The 16,317-nt window shown below is 41.4% G+C and overlaps 1 protein-coding gene across 18 annotated transcripts in view; it reads right to left on the minus strand.

Moving 5' to 3' along the window:
• Positions 1–1,924: 1,924 nt before the first annotated feature.
• Positions 1,925–16,317, minus strand: part of ANK2 (ankyrin 2) — a 722,246-nt gene continuing 707,853 nt past the window's right edge. For 7 of the 18 annotated variants that reach the window (XM_047799241.1, XM_047799247.1, XM_047799245.1 and 4 more), the window contains 6 exons: positions 15,565–15,856; positions 11,974–12,057; positions 11,693–11,857; positions 10,464–10,646; positions 7,778–7,869; positions 1,925–4,229 (listed from right to left, as the gene is read on the minus strand). In XM_047799241.1, coding sequence (XP_047655197.1) covers positions 4,046–4,229; positions 7,778–7,869; positions 10,464–10,646; positions 11,693–11,857; positions 11,974–12,057; positions 15,565–15,856 — 1,000 coding nt within the window. In that variant the 3' untranslated portion in view covers positions 1,925–4,045. Of the gene's footprint in view, positions 4,230–7,777; positions 7,870–10,463; positions 10,647–11,692; positions 11,858–11,973; positions 12,058–12,539; positions 12,633–15,564; positions 15,857–16,317 lie in introns of all 18 variants that reach the window. The other 11 variants (XM_047799242.1, XM_047799258.1, XM_047799253.1 and 8 more) reach the window with 5 other exon arrangements.

Raw genomic sequence — 16,317 nt, forward strand, 5'->3', positions numbered from 1 at the left:
CGCATAATCTTCCCTCATTCTGGAGGGGTCCCCCCACCTCACATTTTGAATGGATTTCTGCAAAAGGCAATATGAATCTTTTTTTTTTGCCTTTTTTTAGAGCCACACTTGCAGCACATGGAAATTCCCAGGCGAGGGGTTGAATCAGAGCTGCAGCTGCCCGCCTACACCACAGCCACAGCAACGCAAGATCCGAGCTGCCTCTGTGACCTACACCACAGCTCATGGCAACACTGGATCCTTAACCCCCTGAGCAAGGCCAGGGAGCGAACCCACGTCCTCATGCACACTAGTTGGGTTTGTTACTGCTTCCGGCCTACACCATAGCCACAGCAATGTGGGATCCAGACCTACACCACAGCTCGCCGGATTCTTAAGCCATTGAGTGAGGTCAGGGATCAAACCCACATCCTTATGGATACTATTCTGGTTCATAACCCACTGAGCCAAAACAGGAACTTCCCACGGCTCATTTTTTATTGGGGTTTGCACACCACAAAATTAAACATGGGAAGACCCTGAATATTCTGATGTTTTAATCTCCTTAATCAAATTTAAGGCAATGTGAAGCCCAGAGCTCCTGTCGACAGAAAGCACAGCACATGAAACAAATGGAAGGACGAGAAATGGTTACACAGACCCTCCCATCTTGAAGCTTTAAAACAAACAAAAAAAACCCAAAAAACAAACCAAAAAAACCCTCAAAACTTTGATTCTTTTTTTGGGGAAATATTTCAAGCATAATTGGTACAGTATATTGGGAAGATCTTGTAAATCAACCAGGTAGATTAGCTCAATTTGGTGAGCTTCCTACCTCATACTAGATAAGATTTAAATAAAACTTAACTCATTTTTAAAACTGTGTCTTTTTGTTCTGTTTTTGCAGTAAAATATATTACAGCAAAAATGCTCTCTAAACACAACTGATTTCACTTTTGTGCATTCCTGCCCTTTTTAAAATTTTTTCTTTTTTGGCCACCCCTCGGCATATGGAGTTCCCAGACCAGGGATCAGATCCGAGCCTCAGTTGTGACCTAAGCCACGGCTGTGAGAATGCCAGATCTTTAACCCACTGTGCCAGGCCGGGGATGGAACCTGCGTCCCAGGGCTCCCAGTCCCACTGGGTGACAGTGGAAACTCCTGCCCTGTCTTTATATATATTAACAGATCCATTTCATTTTTTTAAATTTTATTTTATTTTTTTAATTTTTTTTTACTTTTTTGTCTCTTTCTTTGCTATTTCTTTGGGCCGCCCCTGCGGCATATGGAGGTTCCCAGGCTAGGGGTCTAATCAGAGCTGTAGCCACTGACCTACGCCAGAGCCACAGCAACTCGGGATCCGAGCCGCGTCTGCAACCTACACCACAGCTCACGGCAACGCCAGATCGTTAACCCACTGAGCAAGGCCAGGGACCGAACCCACAACCTCATTGTTCCTAGTCGGATTCGTTAACCACTGCACCACGACGGGAACTCCCCATTTCATTTTTAATATTTCATCAATGACAGATGCATCACATCCCAGAGCTAAACACTGTTCCCAAAGGCAGAAGGTGTTTCCTGAGGGCCAGGACCTTGCAGGAGGGAAGTGAACTGGGGGCCCCCTCGCTGGCTCCCCTCTCATCTCCTCCAAGGTCCCCAAATTCCTATTTCTCATTTCCTAGGGATCCTGAAACCAAAAATAAATCTTTGTTTTCCCCCCTTGTGCATAACAACAATAAAAGTTCTTTGAAGGCAGGGATAAAATCTTTCTATTTCTCCCAGTGTTGAACAGTGTTGGGCAGGGTGCATATTCAGTGACTGAATAAAAAGAACAAAAGCAAGCTGTGTCTTCCTTCTGGCTTCACATCTTGTTCGTGTCTTTAACAAGCGCCTATCTCCTGCAATCACAGGTGAGTGATAAAGAAGAACAAATCACTGTTGCCACATTGAACACTTGTACATTTTATTTAATTAAATCAGCCATTGTACACATTGCAGCTATGTATTGTTAGTGTTGTATTTTTTTTTCCGTTAACTAATACATGCCCTCATAGATATATTCAATTAGTGTTATCACCATGGGAACAAGATGCTGATTCATCAACTGAAAATTCACTTCTTCTCACAGTATTCAAGTTTTTGATTACACAGCAAAAATCAAAAGAAAAAAAAAGGTGAATAACCATTATGTTGTTACATAGACATCATCTGCACTGCAAATAACACAACAGAAATGCTTTTCTGGAGCTCCAGTTGAAGGTTTGGACCAGAAGGCCATGGTGTATCCAAAAAGTTTCACCATCAGCCTCCTTCATTTTGGCTGCCAAAGAATGTTTTATTTCCTATCCAACTGCCAAAAAGTGCAAGCATTTGAGGCTTAGGAGATTTGGCTTGTGGGAAACCTCCCTCCCAGGAAATTTTCTCTCTTGGCAACATTCCTTGAAATGATGAAGTGCCATTGTTTGTCGTGTTTGTTTTTGACATTCGGAACGATGAGTCATTTTTGCACAACAGGAAAAGACCAGATAGAGTTGGAAAATGTTCAATCCCTGGAGGATAGACTCTGGTTTTTAAAATTTTTAAATTTCATCTTCATCGAATATACTTTTCTTCAACAAATAACTGATTCAAAATGTATACTGTTTATATGAATATATTTGTGACTATATATATATGTGTTCAAATGCTACACAGCTTCAACCACTAGAGGAATAATGAATAGGACATGGAAATCACTCAGATAATTAAAGTCCCTTCTTTGAAACAAACAAAAAGGAAAGTGCACAAATGCACTTCAGAGTTTCCAAGGGAGTTTGGATTTCAAGTAAATAAACCAAAAATTTTAACCCAAACCAAATTCATCAGGATTTCTCAATCTCGTCTGCAGGCTAAAAAACAGACCTAGCCGAAAAGTGAAAAGTGCTTGCTGAGGGTAAAAAAGAATGAAAACCACCAATGTGATTAGAAGAGGGGGTTGGACTGTGATTTTGATTCTTAAATGCTACATGCAGGTGTTAGAGAAGATATAAACCTGGAGGGGGGGAAAAAAAAAAAGAAGAAACCACTCCAACAAGGTGAAGGAGTTTAATCATTTGTGTAATGGGCAAATCTTGTTTTCAATGAATTATCTACAGTGCAGTGGCCAGAAGAAAGTACCACCAATAAGACAGCGTGGTTGGCTAAAGCAGCAATGAGAACTGGAAAACTACAGTAGTTATAGCTTTTTAAAATACCCTGCCAACGTGTCCAAAATCTAAAGGACCTGAAGATGCTTGACAGCCACAGGATGCAGCTGCTGGCAACAGAAGACCTCACTGTTTCATCCTGTGGCCTCCGTTCCCTTCCTCCCCGCCCCCCCGACCCCCGTGGCGGTTGGAGAGTCATAAATCACGGCTGGCCAGCACCAGCAGTAAGTGCTTAGTTAGGACAGTTCTTCAAGGCTATTAACCCATCTTTAACTAGGAGCCAGGGCTACTCTGGAAGTTCTAAGGACATGGTAGGTCTGAAGTGCTTCTTTTGCAGTAGGACTGTATTACCGTTCGATTGTGTTAGCAATATCTTATTGAACCATTGTGCAGCAATTTCTAGAGGCCTCTTATTCTGTGATGCCCAGTGTAGTTATGATAGGCAGTGGTTTTAATTTTAATATGTTGTTCGTCTGAGCATTTTAGCTATATACATTGTACACAGATCTCTCTTTGAAGGAGTCCTAGGTATCGTCATTTGGAAGAGGTCTGCAGGTGAAGTTCTTCTGTGCAATGGATTTTCATGGAGCTTGTGCAGAAGCCAAGAAGAACAATGGAGGTGGCCAGTTCCCAGGTTAGCACAGACACAACAAAGTAGTGGATACAGCATCCGGAGGGAAGGATGCTCTCTTTGGTCACAAATTAGCTTACAGTTAAAGAGGGTGGGGAAAAAACTCAAACAAAATGCAGTGTACTTGGTAAAAGTGGAAATGTCAGGATATCCCATTAATCAGGCCAGTTAGGTCCCTCCTCTAGTGAAACGGGAGGTTGCCTACCGAGTGAATGTGTGGTTTCGGGGGTGAGAATTGGGCAGCCCCTCACTTGGCCTCTGGCTTCAAGTCCTCCTTGCAGAAATGCCGAAGGAGTTGCTGGAGGTCGTGCTGGAGGTCGTCCGGGTCTAGTGCTTCTGGGACATCCTCCAGGTGCTCCAAGTAAATGCGCTTTCCATGCTGGTCCTTCACCACAGCCCTCTTCTGGGTTCTAGCTTTACTCATTGTTGTCCTGGAGGAAAGCAGACAAGAGAATGTTATGCTCGTCCTTCACTGCTAAAAGGCAGCCATTCTCTGTGGCACCAGGGTACCTGTGACATGAAAGCAGCACTTACTGTCTGACCTCTAGATATTTCTCCACTGGACTCTATCAGTGTAATGATAGAGCCATCTTTTCACTTCTTTCTCTTACACATGGCTCCCTGCTCTGAAATGACTCACGAGGTTTTTTTAAAAAATATATTTTGGAATGAGGAATATTTTAATATTTCAAATAAATGCAACCCTATTTTCATACCATTCCCTCCAAAAGTAACTACACAACCACTGATGTGACCCCTGAGGTTTAAAAAAAAAACAACAGTAATTTGAAACAAGGAGTATTTTTTTAAAACTTTAAGAAATATTTCAAATAATGAAACCCTGCTTTCACATGATTCTCTCAAAAAGTAACCATGCAATCATTCGTGTTTTGATTAGGGTGGCTCCTTCTGAAACCATGATTCCACATGTACTTTTAGACAGGCTAAGAAAAATAGTTTCTAATTTGTTTCAAACAGCTTCACTTCCAGCTTAATCTTCAGAGTCGTATCCCAGGTCCAACTTTCCAAAGATATTCTAACATTTCCATGGGGCACAGATCTTTAAAAACTGGAGTATGACTCCATCGATATCCTGGAAGATGACAACCAGCAAGAGATGAAGGTCTGCCCAGGCCTCTGAAGCTTCATCTGGAGACAGTGAGGAAGGGGGAGAAAAAGGGAAAAACCACCAAGACAAATCCCTCTTCTGTCTTCCCAGCGCCCATGTCCTGGGAATCACTGCCTGTCTCCTAAGTCCACTCAATAGTCTGCTGCTTTCCTGAGCTCCTCATCAGACTGTCCATTTCTTGAAAAAGGACTCTGACGTCCTCTGACACTGGTACTAGTATTTTCCTGCATCCTTACTAGAAAATGACTACATACTGGAATTTGGTTCTTCTCTATTGTAAATATGCAGTGAGCGTGTTTGGGGGGCCAGGTACTATGACGATAATAACAAGGAAGTAAACAATCTCAGCAAAGTTAAGCAATGCTCCAAGTAAAAAATAGCCTGGTTAGCCTGGTTAATTTGGCAGCGTGGCCAAGAGTCAAAGACTCCAGAGCCTGACTCCATAACCATGAAGCCATGCAGCTCCACTCAACACCACTGCCAGAAGGACCAGGTTTCATAGTTTTACTCAGCAGTTTCCGTAAAATGCCTTCTGTCCAGAAGCTGGAGGTTCTGCCCATGGGCTGTCCTTATCATCATTATTCTACCTTCCAACGCTTCTATGCATTGGTTAAGATCTTGATTTTTTTTTTTTTTTTTGGCTTTTTGCTATTTCTTGGGCCGCTCCCGCGGCATGTGGAGGTTCCCAGGCTAGGGGTCCAATTGGAGCTGTAGCCACCGGCCTACTCCAGAGCCACAGCAACGCTGGATCCGAGCTGCGTCTGCAACCTACACCACAGCTCACGGCAACGCCGGATCCTTAACCTACTGAGCAAGGGCAGGGACCGAACCCACAACCTCATGGTTCCTAGTCGGATTCGTTAACCACTGTGCCATGACAGGAACTCCCCAAGATCTTGATTTTTAATAAATGGCTGACTTCAGCCAAAACACTTCCAGCTTTTCTTTGGGCATCTTGTCTGTTTCCTTCTCTCATGTTTTCTTCCCTCCCTTTCCCTTTGATTCCTCATAAATTATTTTGCATCGGAAAGCAAACTTTCGATAAAAGTTCCTTTTGATAAAAAGGTCAAATTTAGTTCCAGTGGTTGAAATCAGATTACGTTTTCTTAACCATTCACATATATATTTTTTCCTCCAAAAAGGTAAATATTCGACTATTGCTGCCAAGAGCTAGTAGAAACCTCTATGGCATTGGTGTCAGGGGATAAGCTTCTAACACAGGACATTCCCTGGTATTTTGTGCCTGCATATGTAGACGAATGTGTTTATGAATATACACATACGTATACGATTCAAGCAATGGAATGAATTTACTCATATGTATATTAGGGGAGCAGTGGGTATGATAAAAATGTCCTTAGCAATATATAAGATAAAGTTTTGGAGATCACAAATGGACTTCCACAACTAAGAAGTGGTGGAACTGGATTCAGATATCTCTATCCCTAGTTTTAAATTCACCAGCTGTCCCTGAGAATTTTGGACGATTCGGTCTCTAAATCTCTTTCCATTTGAAGATTTCATGATGCTAGGGTGTGTGTAGTTTATGTGGTTCCATCTGAAGAACGGGTTAAAAAACTTAAAAGTTCAGAGGATAGAAGCACTTTATCCTTAACTTATGCAGTTATCTTTAAAGCCCTTGTGCAATTACTCTTTTAAATTCCTAGCCCACACTGTTTTTCCCTTGGGGTTCGAGGGTGGAATTGTGACAGAACCTTTAATTTCACTGTTCTCATTATCATGTTCTGCAGGCTACAAACAGCTCTGTGGAGTACTATACATGGCGATCTTGCTCTTCTTTTCAATGAAGTAAATAGCACAACAGTCACTTCAATTTCCATTGTGTCTTTTCCCTGTGAAGCTGAGAGCACTTGGTTACTTCTTACAGGGCTGCTGGAGGCCCAGAGAGAAACGAGCTTAGACCAAGGCAGCAGTTCCGAAGTTCACACATCAAATAGGTGATGGGGGCGGGGGTGGACTAGAAGACAGCCTCACAGCCTGTCCCCTTTCACAGGCACCAATATGAACTGCTGCTGCTGCTGCTGCTGACTGCTCTTAGGAAATTTTTCTTCCTTTCTTTTTTTTTTCTTTTTGCTTTTTAGGGCCAAACCCATGACATATGGAGGTTCCCAGGCTAGCGGTAGAATTAGAGCTATAACTGCCAGCCTACACCATAGCCATAAACACATGGGATCCGAGCTGCATCTGTGACCTATACCATGGCTCACGGCAACGCCAGTTCCCTGACCCGTTGATCGAGGCCAGGGATTGAACCCACATCCTCACGGACACTAGTCGGATTCATTGCCACTGCGCCACAACAGGAACTCCTGATACTTTCTGCTAATACTCTCTTTCCCTAGTTTCAGTCTCACTAGTACATTTGGGTTCATGGGTATCAAACTCATGCTCGTGTTATTTGCCACCCACATGCAGAATCTCAAGAGAGCTTGTTTAAGACAAAGACAAAAAAAGCATGTGCCATTCTAATGAAGGATTTATCGAGGCTGAGCTGAAGGCAGCGGGTCACAAGATTAATTTGGGAGCAACTGATTAGATTCCTCTTGCGATGCTCTCCAGCGGAATACCCCAATTGGTTGGTCTCCGCGAAACGGATGACTTGCTGAAACCCAGGGAGGGATTCATGCCTTAGGATTACTTTTAAAGCAGTAGGAGGACACTTCAGGTATGACACAGCGACAGAGCTCCCACTGGGCAAAAGTACAGTGCAAGAGCCTGCAAGTCCAAGGGGCTTGAGGCTAGATGTAGACCTCCCTTTTTCTTTTCTTAAAATTGGAAAAATTTAAAGAGGTGTTAGTTGGCAAAGCATCACCCCATGCTAACCCAAACCTTCTAATTATTGATCCATCTTCCTTCAGGACTGCATTCTCTACTAAACTGGGGGAGTGGACTTTCATGTGGCTACCTGTGTAACTCAAAGCCTGAGGTGAGAAAAAAAGAACACAAGACGAAACCCATCATAAATCACAGACGTTAACATAATCGTTTACTCTGCTTAATGGATAGTCAGTTTAAAAAGATATGCTTGAAGGGAGCAAAGAAAACAATTCTTAGGAGCGGGTTTATGTACTGAGTTTTATTTAACAAATCAGTTAAATTTCTCCCATTTATGAGGGAGATTTGGTATATCACTTTACAAATGTTGCTAACTATACTGGTTGACTTCTAATTCCTCCTTGCCTCACCCCCTCCAGCGCACACTCTAATGATAAATATAATGAATAATGACGAGGCAAAAAACAAGAAACAAACGAGGCCCCAAATAACTCAGATAATTCATCTTTTGATTGTCCAAGGTCACTTTTGATTGTCAAATTGTGAAGAACTAAAATCATTGAAAATAAGGGATGCTCTTAATACTGCAATGCATTCATATATAATCTCAATGCACATTGTGGTAAAAGAAAGGACACACATGTAACATTTAACTTCTAAATGTTTCAATAGCAAAGTATGTCTCATAGATGTATACACATGCCCCTGTCCCTTAGCTGAAACCACAGGGGACAGATGTGTTTCAGATTTTTTTTTTCCTTTTGGATTTTAGAAAGGTAATATAATATACTTTATATTCTAATGTCTCACATGGGATAAGGACAGTATCCTATAATCAAACTCATTAATATAGCTCAACAGCAAAATATGAACATTCACTCTCACAGAATAAAGGACTGCAAGTCAGATTTACAAGGAGAGTCTGCTGAATAGCATTGAGAACTTTGTCTAGAGACTCATGTTGCAACAGAAGAAAGGCTGGGGGAAAAATGTAATTGTAATGTATACATGTAAGGATAACCTGACCCCCTTGCTGTACAGTGGGAAAAAAATAATAATAAATAATTAAAGGACTGCAAGTCATTACAGCCTCATGTCAGTTCACATTGTTTTATTACTGTATTAGCTTGCTACTAACTTAAAAATTTTGTTTTGTTTTTCAGAATTTTTGAATTGTAATAAGCGTTTGTAGATGTCACTGTGGACTCACTTCCTAATTACTGAAAGTCAGAACTTAAATAATTATAAATACTTTTTTTCAAGATTCGGAAAACTTTCTTTTAATTCACATGTAGCAATTTGTACCTTATAGCAAAATTTGTATTCTTCAAGTTATCTTATACAGTACATAAACAATACATAAAAATTTGCCAAATACTTTCTGCCTATAATGATACAGGGGAATCTATTTTCTGTGTTGTCATCACAATGTGCTGCTTACTCCAGCTAAACACTGGATGTCAGATGTGTCCTTGTTAAGAGGCAGGAGATAATTAACTATCAAGTTCCTCTGGCCTGTGGGAGATGTTAGCACTCATATGACATTTGCAATCAGAGACTCAGCCCCGAATAACAGCATGAAGGAATCTCAGGCAACCCTTCTCAACGCCTTGATTTTAGGTTAAGAAAATGCTAAGTAAAAAATAGTGTTCTCTGGCTTCAGATTTTAATGATTGCTATTCCTTTTTCCTATATGGCCCAGAAATGATCAAAGGCAGAAGATAAAGCCCTATGGACTGCTGGTTTAAAATTCAAGGTAGGTTAGGAGTTCCCATTTGGGCTCAGGGGTAACAAACCTGACCAGTATCCATAAGGATGCAGGTCTGATCCCTGGCTTCACTCAGTGGGTTAAGGATCTGGTGTTGCCATGAGCTGTGGTGTAGGTCACAGATATGGCTTAGATCTGGCATTGCTGTGGCTCTGGTGCAGGCTGGCAGCTGCAGGGCTGATTTGACCCCTAGCCTGGCAACTTCCATATACCATGGGAAAAAAAGACAATAAAATAAAATAAAATTAAATTTGAGGCAGGCCTGATGACATAATTCTTTGGCGCTGGTGATTGTTAGTTTGTAAAAATTCATTAAAGTTGGATGAAGGAAGTAAGGATGTTGGGAACAGCCAAGCTCTCCTTGTCATCTGTAATTAGAGATAACCAGAGGGCTTGTGATGTTTACTGTCCATGTGGAAATTCCTGGGTCAGGGCCTGAACCTGTGTCACAGCAGCAACCCCAAGCCACTGCAGTGACAATGCCAGATCTTTAACCCACGACACCATAAGAGAATGCCAATACTTGTTTTGTTTATGGGTATAAAATATACTTGAACTTTCTTTAGTGCCTATCATTGGAAATATCTGAGAATATTAGCTAGCAAAGGTAATTTTCAGCATCTAATTCTTTCCCTTACTAACCTGGAGTGCAAGACACTTCTGGGACTTTCAGGAAAGATATTCAATCATGCCCCAACTTTGGAGATTCTGATTCAGTGGAACTGAATCCTAGTCATATGGATTTTTAAAAGCTTTTAAGGTGGCAAGAATGAACACCATAAGCTGAGGAAAATATTATCTCACCGTGTACATTATTCAAATAGGAATTCTACTCTCTTGAATTATTCTGCACCCTTCAATGAATACATGTATGGAATGACAAAATGATAAATCACTTTCTTCTCAAACACAAAGCACACATAAAACACACACACACAAACACACAAAGACAAAGTGATGATGCTTCTATACCTCTTCAAAGTCATCTTTGGCTGAAGGAAGATCAGTGGCTAAACTAGAATCTCCCAGATGTTTCTCCATCCTCTCTCCATGTACCACAGTTGTTTTAACAACCTTGCTGACTCTACGGCCTTCCACTGGTTCAGCCTGAAATTGTGAGGTACTGGACAAGATGCTGGGCTCAGACAAAGTTACCTGATGAATGAAGGGCACATGATATACAGTTTCTGACTGCCAAAATGCAACAATGATGCATTTTTCTATGATAATACACAAACACACACACACACATATATATACACACTCCAATGGTACATACTGAAAATAGTATTTGGTCAAAGAGGAGTAGTTAGAAAAAATCTACAATCAATGGTTAATGTCTATGTAATGACTACATCTACACAGCAACAAATCAACCACTTAATTGGTCACGTGAATGAAAACTGGTCAGGAAGTTTCGAGACAGAAAAGCTGAAGTCCCAGTGCAATGCAGACATAGCATCTTGTGGATGAACTCTCTTTTCCCAGGTGTAAATGGTTTCTTTCGGCATCATGAAGCTAAAATCAACCTCCCAAAGAGGAACTCTCAGAGATATGAGAAACTGAAAATGTCGATTTTTAGAGAACCTCATGTGTATAAGAATAAAATTTTGAGGATGTGAAGGAAGGCAGACTGTGAGAATGTCCCAGATTACATGGCAAAGAGAGTTAAGTATGTTTCTGAAAGGGGGAAGTAAAACAGAAAGAAATAAAACTAGAAATCAAGGAGTTTCCAGATCCTGATTTTAGTGACTTTGAAATGCAGAAGTTTGGAAACCAAACATTTATCTGAGGTGCCCTAGAGAAGGCAGCCGTGCTGACTGGGTACACACCACAGTGCGTTTGCACAAGTTTTTTTTTTTTCTTTTTTCCAGAACCCATTGCTTGCTAGCCAATGGGATGCCAGTCTTTTAAAATTTGACTTTTGGATTCCTGCTGCAATCAACTGAATTAAAGAGAAAATAGAAATAAAAAGGACCAAACAAAGACAATGAGCACAATGGCTACAAATCTCCCTGATGGTGATTTTAAAATTTCAGAACATCATGGAGTTAAAAAAAAAAAGGAATATGTACTACAAGCACACTGCCTTATCAAGGGGAGATGCGGTGGGTGGTGGTAGTGGGAGGGGAATAGGAATAAACAATCTCATCCACCTCTTGTGCGCACTATTTACACCGCTCCACAAAGTCAGCTCTCACCTCTGACCGCTCGGTGTCACTCTTTAACACAACGCGCTTTATGACTTTGGAATAGCCATCCCCTTCCTCAATGCTGATGGGATCCTGTGGCGCCCCCTGCATCGTCATCTCCTCTTTCTCTGTGCCATCAGAGGATACGTACCGCCTAATGATTTTCCTAGTCACCTGGAAGATATTTTATTCATGTGCCTTGTGTTTGAGCCACAGCGCCAGGGTATGGTACTGATGCCTCTCAGACAGCAGGCTTGAACTCAACCATATCAAGACACTTAAGACAATACCTTCTTTACCACAGTGTGTCCGTGTTCATCCACGTACTCCTCTTCGGTGACTGTTTCCGGGGGTATGTCAGGCATATCGTCTCCCTAAACAGGGGAGGGAAAAGGGTCACACGTGGCTGGCACCAGGGTGGAGGACCGACTCCCCAGTGCTTACGATGTAAGGAATGTTAGAGAATTACAGGAGCTTTCAGAAGCATTGCCGAGATGCCAAATCCCGTCAAGCAGTATGTTTAAAAGAAAAGGATAGGTGGGTAATAACATGCTAGAGAATCTGACCAACGTTAGGTAAAACGTAAGCAACCAAAACGAGACACGCCAGAGGTGCAGTGTGGGGGAACTGAAGAGGCTAAACCTGGCACTTGCTCTTTGTCCTCTTGGAGGTCGGCTGTGAAGGTCATTACTGCCACATGTCGTGACACACAGAACTTAGGAGAGTTAAGGGACCTGCTTTGGAAAGGCCATGCACTACCTAAGGAGCATGCCAAGCCCTAGCTCCAGGCCCGTCACTCTCTAAGGGTTATGGGGACAGGGCTGTCCCGAACGTGCAGTAATTGAACAGCTGGTACCTGAATAATCACTCGCCGGCGGACCACCCTGGTGGTTAACATCGCCTCCTCATCTGAGCTGGCCTCCAGCTCACCTAATTCCTCTGTTAGCTCCTGGTGGAAGCACGGAAGTATTGTTTTGTTTAGCGTGCTAAGGAGTGTCCTTCTCCTTTAGCTCATGCTGGTTTCTGCAAGTTTTTACTTATGGAGGCTTTGATGCAAAAGCCAGCTGGGATAAAAATGGTGTGTACGAGGCTCAAACTTCAGTGAGAATGGGGCTTTTTGCTCATTGCAAGAGTTCTGGAATTTTGAGAGTGGTCTGAGCACCGATCTGTCCAAATCTGGCAAAAGACAGGGCAGCTTGCCCACATTACTCCTTGGTCTTAAATTCCTGATGAATAACCAAATGTAAACCCAGACCCTGGGCAGCACAATAAATAACTTGTGAGCCACTACTCTTGGGTTTAGGCTTAGAATGCTTGACCCGAAGGTATAGACATGTCTTATGCTTGTGGCAGAACTTTCTGCAGGAAGTCAAAATTTCCTGTAGCTAGAATCTGCCCAGCAGTGCATTTCCCTGACATCAAGAATGGCAGACTATGAACAGCATTAGACTTATTTTGCAGAGAAATTGAGGTTCAGAGGCCGATCCAATTTTAAGGTCTGGCCCAAAGCCAGAACTGGGGCTAAGAACATAACTTGAGATTAGAACATTTGTCTTGGGAGTGATATATCGAATCACTCTTTCCTAATGGAATGCTATTAAAAAAAAAACCTCAACTAAATTTTGTCAACATACCAAATAACTATGAAAAATAACAATAATAAAAAAATTTTGTCAATGTACATTAAAATGCCACTTATATTTCTATATTCTTTCCTGCTAAAGGGAAACATGTAAATTCTGAACTAAAATTATACTTTAAATACATTCGGGAATCTGCTGCCTAGAAATATAGTCAGCAAGAAAAAGTGATTGAATTTGGATCCTCGAGTCAGGGTCATGGACGTGAAGGATCAAAGTAGGAAGCATGAGAGAGAGAACTGGAAATGCATCAAGAATAAGTAGATCAGGCCCATATAAATAATGTGGAATACAAAACAACTTATCAAAACCTATTCATATGCATAGAAGAGATTAAATATATGAATTACCCAGATAACTGTTTCAAGCCTAGATTTCAGTTAGCCTGTAGATTCTTAGACTAAAACTGGCAACTTGTAAGTCCAGACAGCAGCAATGAAGCATGTTTATTAGAATTCATTTAAGCCAAGAACTCGAGAGATGAGTAATTCTGTACAAAGGCAAACTAGGAATAAAAATCCATTCATGAGATACATTCTTTATTTAAGATAACTGCCAAAACTGGGAACAGTTCTCATCTGCCTGGACATCTCCTAATTTCACTTGTAATTTTAGATAAATCCTGCTAGCAGATGTCACGTTCATAGTGAACAACAACAAAAAAATGTAGATTTTAAATGAAAAGATATGTTTTATCACTTTTTCCCTCCAGAAAGTTTTAATTCTTTTCTAGAACTCATTCTTGCCTACAAAGAGGTATGTTCATGCTTTAAAAACACCCTGACATATAATGTTTCTGATTTCAAAAAAGAAAAAAATACTATCTAATTTAATTTACGTTAAGTTTAATTCAAACAGATTCTCACACTTAGGGGGTGGAGACATGAGCATCCTCTAGGGAGTTAGTGGAAATGCAGATTCTTGTCCCCTCTCCTCCCCGGGATGCATTTTGATTCAGGAGTTCTGAGGAGGGAAGGACCAAGCCCTCCAGCGAAAGCTGAAGAATAAGAACCATTCAGACCATGTTTTGAGAATAAATGGTTCAAATGAGTTTCTTAAAATGGTCTCTGCCCCTCTTCCCAACAGCAAAACTCACTTAACAACAAAGGAAATAGAGTGATGTATATTCACACTGCTATCAATTTCCTGACATTTAAAACCATCCACCGGTTTAGGAATAATGTCCTTTTTTAAAGTTTTTTTCTTTTCTTTCTTTTCCCTTCCTTCCTTCCTTCCTCCCTCCCTCCCTCCCTCCCTTCCTCTCTCTCCCTTCCCCCCTCCCTCCCTCTCCCTCCCTTTCTTTCTTTCTTTTTCAGCCACCCCTGTAGCATATGGAAGTTCCAGGCCAGGTACTGAATCCAAGCCACCTCTGTGACCTATGCCACAGAGCTGTGGCAACACTGGATTCTTAACACACAGGCTGGGGATTGAACTCATGCCTCCAGGGACAAGTCGGATGATAAACCCACTGCACCATAGTGGGAACTCCCTTTTAAGTCATTCTTAAATATAAGGAGATCTTTCTTGGAAATAATCCTTCCTCCAATGTGAAAAATTTGTTTTGGGAGGTAAACCGCCTGACAGATATCCACAGTTTATGCACCCATCACCTGACAGCACAGACAGACTTAACAAGACTCGGGCTCCAGCACTTTCCCACGGTGGCCCACTTAACCTCTCACTAGTCTTCGTCATTCCTAAAATGACTCATTTTGAACAGTTACACCAGGTAGATGGTTTCACCCCAATGTTCATTTTCTTTTTCTTCCTTTCTTTCTTTCCTTCTCTTTCTTTCTTAATTTTTTTATTTTAGTGAAGTATAGTTGACTTAAAATATTGTGTTAGTTTCAGGGGTACAGCAAGGTATATCAGTTATACATATACACATATCCATTCTTTTTCAAATTATGTTCCCACACAGGTTATTACAGAGAACTGAGTAGATTTCCCTGTGATATCCAGTAGGTCATTTTTCTTTACAAAAGGGTTTCCAACTATAAAATTAGAGTTTATGGTCAAGTAGGTATCATTATACCCAGGTATCATTTTTTGCTAGATTTACTGGCTCTGTTTTAAAAGGGATTGAGGGCTTCATGGGGCCCAAGTTAATTACTTTGCTAAACCTTTTTGTTCTGCAATGAAAAAAATAAATAAATAAATAAACCACCAGAGAAATGGCAAGTGGGAGAAGGTTTATAGCTTTGTTCCGTGGTGGCAAGGACCTAGAGAAGGAGATCTTACCTTTTGAAAAGCTGCATCTTCATCAAGCCTTTCAAAGGTCTGTGGCTGGTCATCAGCAGACTCCACTATCACGAGGCTAGTTTTCCGAGGCGAACTCGCCTCCCTATGTTCTGGGGGCTCTTCGGGTTCTTGTATGATGGGAGAGTCTCCCTGCTCACTCGCTGTCGGGGTCTGAAGGTAGGGCCTCTCTTCCTCGGGAGGGGTGATGATTTCCTCAGGTGTCTTGCTGGGGGAGCCAGGAGCTGCAGTAGCCTTTGGGGTCTCTGATGCTTCAGTCCCTGGGGTTGTCACACTGAAACAGAAAAGCCCAATTATACAGGAGAGCATATGCGTTTCTGACCCTGCGGAAGCAAGGGGTTTGGAAAGGAACATGGAACAACTCATCTTCGTAGTCCACCAAAGTCTAAAGGGGTTTTATAAATTTGGCCGAGAAATGAAATGTGAATAAAAATTCTATGTAAGATAGAGAATAGAGTTACAGCTCATTGATCGAGCACTGACTGGGAAAGATGCATTCTGAAGATAAAAATCATCCTCAAATGTATTACCATTTCCTAATTGCCACAACGCAGAGATACTTAATGAGTAATATTACATAGATCAATAAATAATTTCATCTTTTTTGAAAACTCAAGGTAATACCGACTTGAGGAGGTTTATATAACAGAGCTCTGTAGACAATAAGGCTTTTAGAGCAAGGGTCAAAATTCAGCAAATTTTTAAAAAAGCAATATACAAACTTCATGTTAATAT

Source organism: Phacochoerus africanus, chromosome 10 (assembly GCF_016906955.1).
Source record: "Phacochoerus africanus isolate WHEZ1 chromosome 10, ROS_Pafr_v1, whole genome shotgun sequence".
In the NCBI taxonomy this organism is placed as follows: domain Eukaryota; kingdom Metazoa; phylum Chordata; class Mammalia; order Artiodactyla; family Suidae; genus Phacochoerus; species Phacochoerus africanus.